Raw genomic sequence first — 16,035 nt, 5'->3', positions numbered from 1 at the left:
GTCGCAATCACCGCCTCCAACGGTGCAAGCGATTAGATCGCCTTGGACCCAGTAACGGGCTCCGCGGTGGGAAGTCAAGTAATCGAGCGACGGGATGGCGTGCGCGCGACGATGACGTGACGAATGGGGGCGCTGCGTGCGACGCCATGGCGGTGGGAGCTTAGCAGCTAGCTTCCGACGTCGTCTCGGGCGAGAAATCTGACAGGATTGATGCAGGAGGGAGCTTATCGCAATCGCGACATTTGGTGCTAAGATTGTTTATTGCTTGGCTGGTCGTGGGGCGGGCCTGCGCCTGGGGAACTTGAGGCTGCTGACGGTCATGAATGGAGCGGAGTGGGCATTCCGGTAGCTCTGTCTGTCCTCTCAAGATCCTCACTTCATCTCATGTGTACGCAGCGTAGTGGATGTTCAAATCAGGTTCGCCCACAACGCTGTCATTGACATCCAGGCACCTGATGGCAATGGTCCCTGGGCCAAGGCAGTGAAGCTCCTCAATGAGTCTCAGCTTTATCCTGCCAGTGCCACGATCAAGTCAGATCAGAAACAGATAAAATTGACTTCCCTGGGTAGTGCATTGGCCCGCTCGATGATGCCGTCCCATCTGCCCGACATTACTTAACCCACGTCAAGGTGACTTTATCCTGAATTACCCCGAAGCTTCCTACTGCCCCGATCTACGCGCCATCTCCTCCCTTACCCTCGCCATCTTCTGATCCTCCACGCGCATCCTCTTACCGCGCCGATACGCGCCAAGAAGCACCACCAGGACCGCAACCCCCGAGACCGCCACCGCAGCAACCATATCGTTGTGAAAGGCTTCCGAGAAGGCGCGGTGAACCGCACGACGCTTCTCCCATGACAGTGGCGCTCCATCGCTGTGACCGAGTGTATCCAGTTCGTCGGGCGTTAGGACCCCCGTGAGGTGTTCGCGGGATTTGGCGTTCAGAAAGATGGTTGAGGCTGATATCCCCAGGCTTCCTCCAAGGATTCGGAGCTGGGCGATTATGCCCTGTGCGGGTGCTTTGTTCGGGTTTGATGGTTAGCCCGGGAGGCACTCAGTATCTTGATAGATTCAAAGTCCGTGAGAGAACGTCAGAGGAAAGGCCACTGAAATCCGACCTACCATAATCTACAATCGGCACCTCAAACGCCGTAATCATCGTTGCAGCCGCGACGTGCAATCCGAACCCAAGACCGGCAAAGACAATGAACCCGAGCGCCTTGGCATCGTCATCGGCATCATCATCGCCACTATCATCCACGATAGTAAGTAGTCCCACACCAAGCGTCATAAGACACGCGCCAACGAGCATCGTCTCGAGGAGGTAATTCTTCGTCCGGCTCAGAACTCCCGCGAGGATACTCCCCGCCGCCGTGGCGCCCAGCATGGGGAGGAGCATGACGCCCGCTACGAGCGGGCTTTTGTCACCTATGATCTGCGCTCGGAGCGGGAAGGCGTAGTTGAGCATGAAGTAGGGATACCCGATGCAGACCGTTGAGAGCGCCGCAGCGGTGTATGCTCTGTTTTGGAAGAGTGTGATGGGGAAGGTTGGGGCGAGCCGGGCCTCGAGGGCATGTATGGCTAGGTATTCCCAGGCAATGAGGGCGAGCCAGAGAATGAGGCCGATGGTTAGGGGAGCGATGAAGGCGGCGGTGCCCCACGTCGCGTCTCGAGACTCCCCTGCATTCTGGAAGGAGAAGACAACTAAAACAGCTGCGGCAATGATAATAAGTGAGCCGACGTAGTCGAATTCTCTCCAGGATCGTCTTGTCATTGACGAGAGGTGTTCAGCTCTCGGCCAGGAGAGGAAGAATATGATCAGGGAGACGAAACCAATGGGCCCACTATCAAACCGTCAATGACATGCCAAGACTACGAATGTGGAACCAGGGCATGGTCGGGGACATACTTTATCCAAAATACCCATCTCCACGTCGCGTAATGCGTCAATATGCCTCCCAGAACAGGGCCGAGTGCCCCCGACCCGGCGACGACTAGTCCGATAATGCTGCCAATGTACTGCTGCAGATGCTCGGGACAGAGCTCGGGCAGGATTATCATGGAAAGAGAGTATAGGCCTGTTCTCAATCAGCATGGCCGCAACTTTGGACAATGAACAATCCATTTATTTCCTACCAGAGCCGCCTATTCCCTGCAATGTCCGGCAAGCGATGAGCTGGTCCAGGCTCTGCGCAAAACCACATCCTAGGGAAAAGGCGAAGAATACAATGTACGCGGCGACAAAGGCGTTCCGCCTGCCCACCGCGTCTGAAACACGAGCAAAAGTCACGGCGCAGCCGAGATAGGCGAGCGTGTAGGCTAGGGCCACCCAGTTTACGCGACGGACGTCTTGGAACTCTACGCCGATGCTGTAGATGCTGGTAGCGACGATGGAGGTGTCGATTATGGAGAGGAAGAGGCCGAGACAAACACTGGACAGGATTTTAAACACGTAAGCAGTGTGTCGTGAATGTTTGATAGCTGGGGAAATTTACCCAACGCTGAGAATCCAGAAGCGCACGGCAGGTACGGTGCTCTCTTTGAATGCAGGCTGCGCTTCGTGAGTGAGACGGCCAGTTGAATCTGTGCCTTGGGCAACGACGTTGTCCTGACCCTCCTTCTCGATTGTCATGCTGATTCAAAGGCCTTTTGGTACGAAAAGAGGTCTCGAGATCAAGTGTGGTATGTGCAGCAAAAACTCATCCAGTGTTGGACAATGCTGACTGCACCAGGAGGACTTATAAATGCGGCTCTTGCAACAGAGTCAAATCACCACTCGGCATTTCGGATCATGGGACTCTGTCGGTCAGACCAACCTAGCTGCTCGTAGCTTACCCCAAAAGCTCTACCCTGCGGTGTAACAACAGTGCATCACGTCGCCTCGGTGGTCAAGACACTGTGACGGCCGAGGCCGAACAAACTGAATCAACCCTTTGTCTTCCTCCAGTCTAACGCGGCGGCTTTGGTGGGTTATTACATGATCCTTGATTCCAGACAAGACTGAAATTGTTCCCGCGAAGGATCGAGCCATATTTTAGTTAGATTAACATCCAGGTGCCACTTGCAACCATGTCAGAGCACCGGCGCCATGTACGAGTGTGAGTGCACCAATAGGATCCACCTGGGCCCCTCCTGTGCAGTGTTAAAGCCCACCACCAGCATAAAGGCTGCCATCAGCGAAAGGTCTGTTGTGAGGTGGAGTGCCGTGCACCAATTGTTCGAGGTATGGTTTGACCTGCCTGTACTCAGTACCCCGCAAGGAACAAGGACAAGGACACGGACACGGACACAGCACGAAAACCTCCTAGTCTCCGAGACATCCACAGCTGTTGCAAACGATTGGAGATCTTGCTCTCCCGGTTTGCGGAGAGCAGCGAAGTCGCGACGGGATTTGCAGTTGGTCGCCGTGGTGGACGTACCGAGTCCGAAATTCCAGTCCAGGCTCGACCTCGTGCAATAATCAAGCCATTTGGCACTGCAGCTCCGCGAGGAAATCTACGTTGAGCGACAAAACGGCGCGGAGTATTATACGACTGCGACGACTTCCGTGAACATGAGCTTGAGCTTGAGCATGAACAAGGGCACGAGCACGGTAGGATATGGAAGTTCCTCAAGCTCCTTCGAGATCAGGCTTGGTAAATGAGACAGGATGCTCAGCTATCTTTGGCCACTGCCGCGGGTATCCGGATTCAGCAGCCCGCCAGCGAAGGGTATTTTACTTTGAGCGGTTAATGCCACCTTGCAGATCTCATCTAACGCAGGGATTAGTTGCTGAGGCTTGGAGACACTTTGAATTAGTTACTTGTTTTCGCTTGTAATGTTACTGGCATGGATGAAGTGAAGTTTACCTGCACGAAATGGACACCTAGGGAACTCGATCCGTGATCGAAATCGTGTTTATCATAATTCGTAATTCAGCTGGTTGGGCCCAGACTCGGGCCCCGGCGCAACTCAAGCTTTATAGCCAACGCTCCTGGCGTCTAATCTCCAGATAATCATAACCTGGTATACATCCCATCTTGACCCCCATCCAAATTTCCGCCAAAATCAAAGAATATACCTAAACCCCCTCGGCGCCGTGAGATCCTCCTCGCTCTCCACCGTACTCTCCCTCTCGACCAACCTCTTATTCATCCTGCCATGCACAACCCGAATAACAAACGCCATCCCCGCAACGCCCGCTGCAACAGCCGCCGTCGCACTTCCACCGGGGATATACCGGGGGCCCGACGACGACGGCCACATGTACGACCCGTAGATACTCGCCGTGTTGCCGATCATGTTTGCGGTGGCGATTGCGGCGGAGCGTTTGACGAGCGGGCGCGGGAACGAGTTTGCGACCCAGGCTATTATTATTTGGTAGGCGGAGACGGCGCCCATTGGCATCCTGTACGGGGAGGAATCGTTAGTTTGTAGTTAAGAAAAAGAGGAAGAGGGAGGGGGAGTAAATGCGGGGAGGCGTACATAAACATCCCCAAAAACCTCGCGCCGATATTCGTCGATGCCGTGCAGATAATACACCCGGCAATGGAAACCGTCATGAGACACATAATATGGATACTGCGGTCATTCGTCTTGCCCGAGGTCCAGGTGACAACCAGCGAAACGAGGAACGTCGCGATCCAGACGGGCGCCGTAATGAGGAGGGTCTCGATGTTGCTGTACTCGAGCGTGCTGACGATCGAGGGGAAGAAGTACTGGAAGGTCTGCGAGAGGAGGGAGAGGTGCTGGAGGAGGATGAAGAGGTAGATGCGTTTATCCGTGAAGACGAGGTACAGTGCTTCCTTGATGGACGAGGCCGAGGTGTCGTCTGCTTCGCCGGCGTCGTTGATTAGGCGCCATTGGGCGTAGGCTTTTTCTTCGTCTTCGAGCCAGGCTGTTGTTGCGGGGTAATTCGGGAGGAGGATTCTATACTCGTTAGAAGATTGCTCGGAGGATGGTGGGGGAGAGTAAAGGGTGGGTACTTACGGGACAAGCATGGAGAGCGCAACGGTAATGACGCCCTCGATGATAAACAGCCACCGCCATCCGGAGATGCCGTGCGACATGTGTAGGTTACCCAGGACACCGGCGCCGATGAGACCGCCAAAGGCGTTGGCGAGCGAGCTGCCGGCGTAGAACCAGGCGATGCGGTAGCTAAGTTCTTGTCGCGTGTACCAACTCGACCTGCGACTATTAGCGGGATCCCAGCAGAGGATCGGCGGACGTACATGAGCATAACGGCACCAGGGAAGAAAGGCGCCTCAACGAATCCAAGGAAGAATCGAGCGACGACCAGCCCAGCGAACGAGTGTGCGGCAGCCTGGCAGGCGGAAATAACTCCCCAAATACCCATGGCGATTCCGAGAAACAGCGACGGGCGGACTCGCGTGAGGAGGAGGTTCGAAGGGAGCTGCATGAGGAGGTATCCGACGAAAAGGATACTGGTCGCGAGGTTAAAGTCCGTCCCCGACATTCCGAGATCTTGTTCGAGGGTGCCGAGACGGGCTTGCGAGAGGTTGCTGCGAGGATTTGATTAGCATCGGCCCGCTGATAAGAGGCCCCGAGATTGGAGAACGCACTTGCGGTCCAGAAAATTAAGCAGGTACATGAGGACAAGCAGCGGCAGCAGGTGCAGATCGACCTTGCGCATGAGCTTCTTGGTCATCGCCCGGTGCCATTCCTCGCTCTTCGCAGCGTACGCCTGGTACAGCTCATCGTGCTCGAATTGCACCTTTTGTCGCTGCGCATCGGCATCGGTATGGCTGGAGACAGCCTTTTCGTCGACTTCGGCCATCGCGATGGTCACGGTGACGGTTGTTGTGAAAGGGATGAATAATGTGCAGGTGAGAATTCAAGGTGACATCCGCAGCGTGGAGCGGTCTTTAAGCGAAACTCAGGGCCAGGCAGCTTCTAGTCTCCAACGCGGGTCTCCCGGTCTTCTGACCAGCAATACAGCTAAAGAACCTGGCCTCGGAGAACGTCCGAGCCGCTGGGAGGGTCTCCCCATCTGATTGACTGGCCGGGGAGGATTCTGGGGGCTCCAGGCGGGGAATGTGGAGTTTACTGGGAGATTCGGGGGAATGCCCACCGAATGGCGCCTCTGAATCAGGCGACTGGTGCGAGGGTTTTCCTCTGCGATTTGGAGAGCGAATTTGAGCTCGCTCTTGCGACGACCTTGGAAGGGTTTTTCCTGGGCGTTACCGCAGCCTGAGTCAAATCCACCTAAGCCTGCCGCTGTGCAATCACAGCACCATGATTAAGAGGCTAGTCCAGACCAGGGAAAAATGCCACTAACCAAAAGCTTTGGTGGGGACACTGACCAATGAGATGACAGGGTGGAGAAAGACGCCGACCGGATTACCGAAGCCGGGGTTCCCCGTCCTTCTCCAACTTTGCCATCTCCAGGCCAGCCCGAGTCGGGGCACCAAGCCAACGTCGGAGTAACTCCATGCCAAGGGACGCAGAAAGTATCCGACGATAAGGCTGGGAGTTCGGGTTATCTCTTCCCATGGTATCTTAACTTGGTTGTGTTTAGATCGGCCGGTGTCCGAACAAGCGGTTGGCTGCAGCCGGGACGAATGCCGTTCAGCGCACGACTTTGCAGAAACTTCCAAGCATTATGACATCAAGGATGAGGAGATGAAAGATATACCGTTGGGAGTGGTTATATTTCCTGAACGAGAGCCAAGCTAGGCCTCTACTAGTTACCAATACTTACTTGTCTGGCTCAACGAGGACTATTTTCACGATTGCATTGTGCCGGGATGAAGCCTCAAGGAGAGCTTCATGTATGTTCTAATGGAAATTGGTTACCGAGCATAGTCATATGTGTTGCAGTGTCATATCGACCTCTATCGTTCGAGATAGGTCGGCATCGCATTTTGCATTATCCCACATACCGGGTACTGAGCAATACGCCGAGCTTCTACTGGCGCTTAAAGTTGTAAGGGAGATACTGACTGTTTTGTGCTCTCTCGAGTATATCGTAATTTCTCATTAGACCAATCTATCGATTATAGTGAGTTCGACATCTTGGACCTACTCAAAGTTTGTGGCTGGGCTGCGCCGAGGGAAATATATTTGCCCTATGAGAGGATTGACACATGTTTGAGCGAAGAGCTATGAGATGAGCAGTAGCTCAGACGGAAAGGACGCACCAAGCTAATAATATATATATCTATATATATCGTCAAAACCAAGTTGAATCTATGAAAAGGGTTGGCTGTGGAATGCGTCGAGGGCAGGCTCAGAAACTCTCACTAGAAGGGGTTCTGAGCCTATAGAGCCACGTAGAACCATTCTACACTCAGTAATATCAGGAATATGGATGATATTATTCAAGCGCCAATCGCCACCGCCAATGCGAAGTATTTTCAATATATACATATATGTAAGAAAGCGTGCTTATGCTCTATGGAGTCTATTCAGACGCGATAGCCCAACCACACTCAGTTCTTGCCGAAGCCAGCGACGATATCCGCAAAGGCCGCCGCATTCTCAGATTCAGCCTGGTCACTACAATAAACAGTTAGCTTGGCACACAAAAACAACACACATCGCCCAGGAGGGAAAGAACATACTAAGTCTCAGTAGCGGAACTCAGCCCAGAGACTATCGACGCGCAGGCCTGCTGGATCTGGCCGTTGCCCGCTTCGACCTGGCCCCAGAGCTGCTGGTAGGATTGCTGTTTTATATTAGTATTCCATCGGGACGAGACGAGGTTGATATAAGGGGTATCGCGTACCGAAGCGCCGCCCTGGAAACCAGCGATGACGTTGTTGAATTCGCCGCTGGCGCTGGCCACATTGGCTTGGATCTCGTTGCAGATGGCCTGCAGGTGCTGGCTGAAGGCCTGGATGGCGCCAAAGTCGACGGTGTAGGTTTGGGGGGCAGGGGCGGCGGTTGCGGCGACCGCGAGGAAAGCAGTGGTCAAGATCTTGGAGAACTGCATCTTGGTTGATTGTGGTAGGGATGGATATGGCAGGATTGAAGTGTGTTGATGTTTTTCTGAATATACATACTGTCCAACTCGCAGCGAACCCCCCAATTTATATCCCCAGCCCATGAGGCTCGACTCTGGACCCTTGAGGACCGCCCCAAAACCTATAATTACCTTCTGCACTCCGCCCTGCTTCAGCCCGTTTCATATCCCTGCCGTGCCTTGGCGCGCATTCCAAGACCCCGAAACGCCCACTGTGATTGGCTACGACCTCGTATTCCGCTCGGGGCTGAGCCCCCTAAGCGCCGCCATTGAGCCAGGGGAAACGCTGGGAAGTACCTAGGTACCCGCTCCGCTAGCCCGCTTTGCTGAGTGAGTTGGGAACGGGCTGCAGAAGGGCTGCAGGCTCGAAAATAGATGGCGTGGTGTGTTGGTTGGTGGTTGAGATGATTTTGGGCCTGACAGCGCACTGCGGAGGCTTGGCGGTTTGCGCACGAAGTTGAGCTTCTTCGACTTGTTGGGTTTGTTCACATTTCAGGGCCACAGGGGTAATTAGCGGAAATTGTGCGGTCAAGCGCATGAGCTTACTTTGAGTTTTGAAGGTCCTAAACAGACGTTCTGGTTTGGCTGGTCGACTTTACGTATTCAGCAAAACAAGTCCCTGGTCCAGGCTTCAGCCAGGTACTACCGCTACTAGTAGGCGCCACAACTCGATGGGCTCGCAGGGCTGAGCGAGGTTCATTTCCTACTCAAAGCACTCCCCGAGTCTTGGGTGTATGTATTTTCCGCTCATTGAGCACGCATTCTAAACACAGCCTGAAATGCGACGGGGAGTCAAGCCCTGAGCACTGTGGATTCGTGGACATGTACGCCGTAGGCTCCATTACTTGAGGACTCCAAGCTACACTGGGAAAAAATCAGAATATGAAATCGACAGTAGTATAACATCTAGGAATGGAGGTGGGATGGAGCTGTCGTCATGTGTCGCCGTGTCCTTCTCTATGTGGACTATTATCGGCAATGCAATCTCTTTACTTTGTACCTAGGTGGCTTCCGTTTTGGTAGTTTCCCCGTTGGGTTTGTCGTCGTCTGCCTTCTCCTCTCCCTCCTCCTCCTCTCCTTTCTCCTCTCGCTTCTCCTCATCTGAAGACTGCTTGTCCGCATCTCCCTTGGTATCGCCGTCCGCATCTCTCTTCTCATCGCTCTTCTCATCGTCCTTTGCATCGTCCTTCGCATCCTCTTTCGCTTTCTTCTCGGCATCTCGCTTCGCCTTTTCCTTCGCAGCTTTCTTCGCTTTAGCTTCCTCTTCAGCCTGAACTCTGATTTCTTCCAGCCTCTTCACTACCCATTCGGCCGCACCATCAATAGCGACTTCAGGAGCGCTGCTGTTCTGAAGCAAATACCCTTGAATATCAGCGGGGGAGAAAGAGTTCTCGGGAATCTTATCCGCAAAAGCGTCGCTCAATTCTTGAAGATGAGGATCCTCCCCTCCCAGCCCCTTCTCGTCCTGTAGCCCCCGCAGCTCCGTCGGGGCGTCGCTGAAGAAATTGCAGAACATCTTCTTGGTCAGATCACGATCGGCAAGCTTGAATAGGATCTTGTAATCGACGCGGCCGGGTCGGACGAGCGCCGGATCCAGAAGCTCCAGATGGTTCGTGGTCATGATGAGCACGCGGCCTTCCTGCGCGGCAACTCCATCGAGAAGATTCAACAGCGCCGACAGAGTCATCTCATTCTTCGTTTCGATATCGTCCTTGTTGGACTCTTTGTCCTCCTCCTTGCTGCTTTTGCGTTTACTGGCGATGTCGTACGAGTCCACGTCCTCGAGCAACACGAGGCATTTCCGGGGTAGCTTCTGGAACATCTGGACGCAGCCGTCCTCCGTTAGGCGGCGAGACCCGAGACTGAGAATGTACACATTCAGTCGTAGATAGCCAGCGGCTGCAAAGGCCAGACTCGACTTTCCAGTGCCGGGCGGCCCATGGAACATATAACCGCGGCGATAGGGGATACCCCGGTCGCTGTACCATTTCCTGGTTGACGGGAGAAGGTATCGCTGGACGTCAGCCAAAAAGTTTCGCTTGTGCGACTCGTCGAGATACACTGTCGACAGCGGCCTCGCCGGTCGGGAAGTCGTTCGCGTCCACACCCACTCGTCGCCGTACGGGCCCATGGTACCCCGATAGATGACTGTCTTCCCGTTTTCCTTTTGCGAAAAGGTTAGACGAGCCTCGGCCATGAGCTGTTTCAAAATCGAAGTGTCCCAGCCGAGGCACGATACACGCAGTTTTTCCGTGCGTGTCATCCACTGCGCCCCGCGCTCCTCGACTTCTCTCGTCAACGCCAACCACCGCCCTTTATATTTGAAGTAATGGGTGCCAGACGATGGTGTCCATAGCAAAGGCCGCGTATTCGTGACTGCGTCGGTGCACTCCGCGGCTAGTGCTGCCAATTCCCCCTCATCAACATCCTCATCATCAGGGTCAACGTCGTTCTCGTCATCGCGGGCCCACCAATCGAGACCAGAAGTCAGACTCGTACTCGCAATGAGTCTGTGCTTGTTGCGATCGAAGCGCTGCTTCATCAGCCAGTACATGAGGTAGTTGTATGCCTCATCGTAGGAGTAGACTTCGATGCTGGCGTAGATGTAGTCGAATGGGAGGGTGCTATATTGGTCGACGAGGGTTTTGACGAGAAAAGAGCCGACCGCGACAGACGAAAAGTAGAGGAGGTTGTTGTTGCTGAAATCCATCGTGTCTGTCGTTTGTTGTCTGTCGTCTGTATTCCTCCTCGTCTGGTCCCTGCGTTCGTTGGAAATGTGTGATTAAGAGGGAGGACGAAGGAAGAATTGAATGCTCCTCTCGTTTCCTCTTTGTCGCTCCGAAAATGTGTATTTAAGAAGAAGAAGAAGAAGCAGCGATGGCAAGGAGAGGTGAAGACCAGAGTCGGGACTCAGCTCAGCTGCGGACTTGCGGAGGCGCCGCTCAGCTGAAGAGGGGCCATGAGGCTCTGCTGCCATTTTTGGTGCCCGCGCTGGTGCCTGCTGGCGTCGCAGCCTGACTATGCATCATTCCTGTGTCACTTCACCTGCTGAGACAGATTCACTCATTCTTCGCCCTTGGAGAGTTATCTTGGTAGATATTATGTGAATAGAAGTAGTGTAGATTTTCAATCAAGAATCAACATCATTTCTTGGGGATTCAAGGGCCAAGACTACAGAATACGAAGAGTGATCCAAGTTCCCCTCACTAATTCCAGGCGGGACAAGTCATCAGATTGTGGGGTAGACTCGACAGATATGAGCCAATAGGGGCGCAGCATAGCAGAGAATGTACGTCATTTCACGTGACCTTGATTGGCCCTATACCAATTCGGGCCATTCACGCGCGGCCTCAGGCAGCAACTGATTGCCTGGATGTCTTGGAAGCCTAGATTTGACTCATTTAAGGCGCAATCGTCTGATTATGGTCACGAGCTTGATGAGCCTGCAGATCTATGAGGCGTCAAGGGATGACCACTATTGGTACTCTGAGCAGAACTGGTGGAGAAACTTATTGAGTTCGTGGCGTAGGCAGGATAAGCCCTTGTCGAGTTAAGGAGTCGATCAGCCGGAAAGAGCGAGAAGGAGGACTAGAACTTTACGAATCCAGGATTAGAAATTAAATCTCAATTGACTGTTTGCCTTACTTGTCTTGTATCTTCTGAGACAACGCTATTTTAAGATCCGCTGTAGGATCGCGTTGAGCATTTTCATCACAGAAATAGCTCCTAACTGGATTCTATTCAAGACACAGTCTTCAGTTTTGGGACCGGACTGTACCTCTATTCAAGGTTATTTTGAGCCTTTCTAATTTTACTTCCAAAAACCCCACTGAAATGTTCATATAGAACTGCGAAACAGGATCACAGGGATTAGATGCCTATACAAGAAGTCGCCTTAGGACATTACATCGGCCGGCGAGGTTGAATGTCACCTATTACACCTTTCAACAGGTTGAGGCTTGCATTTGTCTAGTAATGTTAGGATGAGTCCTCGCTACCCTCAGGGCATATATGGGCCAGCTATTCACTGTCCAGCTTGATGCCTCAGGCGTCAATCTCTTCGAACCTTCTCGTCTACCCTGTCTGTTTCTTGGTCTCACTTGCGCGCTTCTCACCTTTCCAGCGTCAGTAATCTGTCCTAGTGGACTATTTCTGACTTTATCCAGGCAGAATGGTCCACAAGGCACAAAACCCGAAAATATACAGCTACGCAAAATGGGAAGGAGTGTTCCTAAAATGAAACCCAGCGTCCTAAAAGTGGTAGCCTGAACTGGGTCATCTTCATCTCATTTAAAGACGGAGTTGAATGGGTTTTTAGCTCGCCACGGAGACTGGGATCATTCGCGCTTAGGAAAGCCACTGCCAGTCAAGTGCTCATGAGCGAGGGCGCAACGATGAAGTATATTAAGGAAATAACGGGGAGCAGGATCACTGTGCCCGAGGTATTTTCTTACCGGTAGTTATGTCTATCATGTTTACTGGGTGGGCTGTAATTATATTGACTCGGCTTGAATAGTGCGACCGACCATAATGATATCGGGATCCCGTATATCCTAATGAGCAACGCTTCCGGGGTACCCCTGAGCACATATTGATGGAAAGAAGACATGGCTAGCCTGCCTAGCATGATTAACAAACCACAAGCGACTCTATTAACCTATCAAAAAGAGAAAATCCTCAGATAACCTGGCGGTCTACATGCAGCACTGCCTAATATATTTCTTAGTAAAGTTGGCTTACTATTTGCGGACAAGAATAAGTCGTACACTACGCATAAGTGCCTTTTTCCTAGCCTCACATGGCAGGATCAGGATCAATTTAACAATATGGATATTACACGTGGGCCTTCCTTTATTCGAAAGGTTTCTACATGGCCTGCATAAATGCGTTCTTGCTTACTTAGCGGAACTACCCATGGAGCATCGCCTATTCCATGCCCCGGCGCCTGTCATCGAGGAGTACGATAGCTTTAAAGAATACCGGCTTGCTACCGACCTCTGGAATGACCACGCCACGGTGGGAACCCAGATCAAGAGCAGGAAGAACTAACTTAATTATACTTCAGCTGGTATCCTACACATGGACGTCGTGCCTTGGCTACCTGGGAAAGATACACAAACCGGTTAACGGTTTCCCACTATATCACCCTAATGGAAGCACGCAGAATATCTCCGTGGACGAAAACCTCCAAATAACGTGTCTAATCGACTGGGCTTTCGCGTCTTCGGTGCCTCCGCAATGCTTCTTGTCTGCCCCGGCCCCGCTCACCCTCGTGACCGTGTAGACTGCTCTGATCTGTGAAAACCGTTTGCCGACGGCTTTATTGCCAGACAAGCATTCAATGGTTAGACCAGGCTTGATTTCTCGCACAACGACAACGACAGTTTTTGGTTATTCTTCCGTTCCGCCTAATCAACCTCGACTCTCTGCAAGACTTCGACTATCTATCACGGCTTATCCACTCACGTACCGGACAGGGAGTATATCTGTACGTTTGCCTTGTTAAACGGAAATCGGAGTGTGTTGAAGCAGCAAAATACGCGTTGGAGGAGGAGGAGGAGGCTGATCAGGAGAGCGCGAGATGGAACGAGGAAGAGTACTTTTCCTGTGTTGGGCCCGAGCGGAATGCGCCCGCACGCCATCTGACCATGATCATGCAGCGGAATAAGCGATTCGTTGCTGATAAGAGGTTATGGAGGTGGATTGCACTTTATCTGGAGGGGGGAGATGTGTATATGTTTCGTTGACAAGGGCATTTACTGCGAAGTGGGACGAGATGCTATTATTCCGAGTTGGTTCCGACGGTTTCCTAGCTAGGAGGGGACTTGGCACATTCACGAGAAACAGACTTTACAGTGGCGGGTCAGAAAGGGAGATGGTGATGGGGCATACTAAGGATGTTAGAGAGGTTGGGACGAGTGTCTTAATGCCTTTGGTGTACAAACGGTTCTTCAACTCTCGAAGATGTCAAAGGATTTCCTACCATGAAAAGGAGTGATTGGCTTGTACTGAACCCTAGTTGGCTCAGGAAGCCTTGATACTTTATCAGGCGACTCCCAACTCTTAATCAACATCGCAGCGTTCGGCGTCCATCAACTACCCCTTCATCGCCACAATAGCATGATACCTCTTCGCCCCCATCCCCCTCCACCTCTTCCCCCACAAAATAAGCAAAATCCCACTACAAAAGACGACAAACGCCAATAACCCGACAGCAACAAACGTATCCCTCAACCCACTACTCTCTATCCACGGCCCAATGGCAAACGTCATCGCACACCCGATTACATTCCGAATCACAATCACTGCCGTCGTCGCTTCACCCGCCAGACTCGGGTAGCTCTCACTCACATACCCCAGCGCAACCTCCGCCGCGATCGGTAGCGCGCTACCAATCATGCCCATCCCGACAATAGGCCCAGCCCAGTGAATCCCCTGCGCGGCGCCGACGCCGTAGAGGACAAGTCCCGCGCCCATGACGGGCCCCGCGAAGAAGACGGAGTAGATTCTCGTCTCGGGTTCCATGACCCCGTTGTTTCGACGGGCTTTCCAGACCATGAAGTGGTCTGTTCCGGCGCCGCCGAGCCAGACGACGAGGCAGGCGCCGATTAAGGGTGCGATGTTTGTGAGGCCGAGCGTTTAGGGACTGAAGCCATATAGTGTGAAGATTGTGGACGATTCGTAGGCCATTATTGATAGCCAGGCGACGCCGAAGCCGTACATTATGCCGCTCCACCAGATTAGGGGGGAGGTTAGGAGGTAAAGGGGGCTTGTCGCTGTGTGGTGGAAGGGGGCGGGGGAGGGGAGGGATGTGATTAGTTTGAGCTTTGCGAGGTATGGTTTGGGGGGTTGGTGAATATCGGTGGTTTCTTGTTGGTGGGGTTGGCGAGCGAAGCCGGTCTCTTCGAGGCCGAAGAGTATGAGCGCCGCTGTGGCAAACAGGAAGATGGCGTAGAACCAGTAGACCCCTAACACATCTAGTAAGTAGGCCGGCCACAATGGGTAATAAGTGAAACGTACATCTCCACCCCATGTCATCAGCTACGAAACCAGATGCAACGGGCCCCAGGAAGGACCCCATGGTAATGGCAAGGGTGTAGATGGACAGTCCGAGACCGCGACGGTGAACAAAGAACTGATCGTCTACCGTCAAAGCAGGAAGCTGCTCGAAAGGAGCCGCGCCGAAACCAAGCAGAATCCGGCCGCCGATAAAGGTTGCCTTTGTTTGCGCCGTTGCGGTCACGATCTGAGAGATGGCGCTGATGATCGTGGAGATAAAGTACACATGACGTCTTCCGAATCGCAAAGCCTGCTACAGGTCAGACCTTGGTGAAGCTCCTATAATTATCAGGAACGTACCAGTGGATTGAACAAGAGATTACCCAGCCCAAGCATAAGAAGAGCAAGTGCTGCGCCAATGTTCAGATAACTGCTGGACGCCCCAAGCTCTGCCATCACCGGTACATAAGTGACTGCTGGTGAGAGTGTCGCGGCGCCAAGCATAAAAGCCCAGGTGAAGACGATCGCCTGGGCAGTGTACTTTCGTCTCCATTTCCAGTTCAGGGGATCATCGGGAGAAGAGGATGGTCGAGGGAGCAGGACGACTTCTGCGTCGGAGTGTTCAATGAGAAGACGAGTGCCGGGAATACCCTGAAAGGCAACATCATCGACAGTGCCCTGCTCGACGTCTTCTGTCTTGGTAGGATGGATATTGGTCTTTTCGTCACCCATGGCTCTGGTATGGATGGTTAGAGTGGTGCTTAACATATCGCAGCGTCGACGAGGGAATTTATACCTGGGTTATTGCGATAACGAGGACCTATACGAAGGTATAGCTTTCGGTAGATAATCATCTCCATCAGCCGACTTGAGATAAGCTTGCGCGGAATCCATTCCGAGATTCTGCAGTCAAGAATGCTGAGATGCGCGATAAGTCCGAGGGTTTTGGCAATAAGACAGAGGCGTTGGTGCTGCGAATTAGAAGTGATGATCGACCGAAGACTTTCAAGCTGGCCATTTGACTGTACTCCAACTCAAAGGCGCGTATGCTCGGTATTGCTTGTGATCCACA

The 16,035-nt window shown here is 52.8% G+C and overlaps 6 protein-coding genes across 6 annotated transcripts; 1 reads left to right on the top strand and 5 right to left on the bottom strand.

Annotated features, from left to right (window-relative positions):
• Positions 1 to 661: 661 nt before the first annotated feature.
• BJX68DRAFT_264139 (major facilitator superfamily domain-containing protein) lies at positions 662 to 2,633 on the bottom strand (the record flags this gene model as incomplete). Its single annotated transcript, XM_071044899.1, has 5 exons — positions 662 to 1,020; positions 1,124 to 1,845; positions 1,911 to 2,079; positions 2,138 to 2,433; positions 2,497 to 2,633. 5 exons carry the CDS (start codon positions 2,631 to 2,633, stop codon positions 662 to 664), a joined length of 1,683 nt encoding a protein of 560 aa, XP_070902198.1.
• Positions 2,634 to 3,894: 1,261 nt separating this feature from the next.
• On the bottom strand, positions 3,895 to 5,826 carry BJX68DRAFT_231156 (putative MFS transporter). Its single transcript, XM_071039310.1, has 5 exons — positions 5,563 to 5,826; positions 5,212 to 5,502; positions 4,970 to 5,167; positions 4,466 to 4,909; positions 3,895 to 4,388 (listed from the first exon to the last, which is right to left on the bottom strand). The coding sequence occupies exons 1-5, from the start codon at positions 5,775 to 5,777 to the stop codon at positions 4,049 to 4,051; spliced, it is 1,488 nt and encodes a 495-aa protein (XP_070902197.1). The 5' UTR covers positions 5,778 to 5,826; the 3' UTR covers positions 3,895 to 4,048.
• A 1,605-nt stretch (positions 5,827 to 7,431) lies between these two features.
• BJX68DRAFT_264137 (WXG100 family type VII secretion target) lies at positions 7,432 to 7,934 on the bottom strand (the record flags this gene model as incomplete). Its single annotated transcript, XM_071044898.1, has 3 exons — positions 7,432 to 7,498; positions 7,564 to 7,667; positions 7,728 to 7,934. The coding sequence occupies 3 exons, from the start codon at positions 7,932 to 7,934 to the stop codon at positions 7,432 to 7,434; spliced, it is 378 nt and encodes a 125-aa protein (XP_070902196.1).
• A 543-nt stretch (positions 7,935 to 8,477) lies between these two features.
• On the bottom strand, positions 8,478 to 11,033 carry BJX68DRAFT_231154 (BCS1 and AAA domain-containing protein). The gene has a single exon (XM_071039309.1). The coding sequence runs from the start codon at positions 10,672 to 10,674 to the stop codon at positions 8,965 to 8,967; it is 1,710 nt and encodes a 569-aa protein (XP_070902195.1). The 5' UTR covers positions 10,675 to 11,033; the 3' UTR covers positions 8,478 to 8,964.
• Positions 11,034 to 11,644: 611 nt separating this feature from the next.
• On the top strand, positions 11,645 to 12,959 carry BJX68DRAFT_231152 (uncharacterized protein; the record flags this gene model as incomplete). Its single annotated transcript, XM_071039308.1, has 2 exons — positions 11,645 to 12,406; positions 12,481 to 12,959. A coding segment is annotated over exon 1 (253 nt), but the record flags the coding sequence as incomplete, so codon positions are not given.
• Positions 12,960 to 14,060: 1,101 nt separating this feature from the next.
• BJX68DRAFT_280046 (major facilitator superfamily domain-containing protein) lies at positions 14,061 to 15,695 on the bottom strand (the record flags this gene model as incomplete). Its single annotated transcript, XM_071048854.1, has 4 exons — positions 14,061 to 14,530; positions 14,612 to 14,932; positions 14,985 to 15,273; positions 15,324 to 15,695. The coding sequence occupies 4 exons, from the start codon at positions 15,693 to 15,695 to the stop codon at positions 14,061 to 14,063; spliced, it is 1,452 nt and encodes a 483-aa protein (XP_070902193.1).
• Between the last annotated feature and the right edge of the window lie 340 nt (positions 15,696 to 16,035).

The sequence above is a fragment of the Aspergillus pseudodeflectus genome (assembly GCF_044049435.1).
Source record: "Aspergillus pseudodeflectus strain CBS 756.74 chromosome Unknown BJX68scaffold_9, whole genome shotgun sequence".
Taxonomy (NCBI): Eukaryota; Fungi; Ascomycota; class Eurotiomycetes; order Eurotiales; family Aspergillaceae; genus Aspergillus; species Aspergillus pseudodeflectus.
This window is presented reverse-complemented; position numbering and strand designations above follow the sequence as displayed.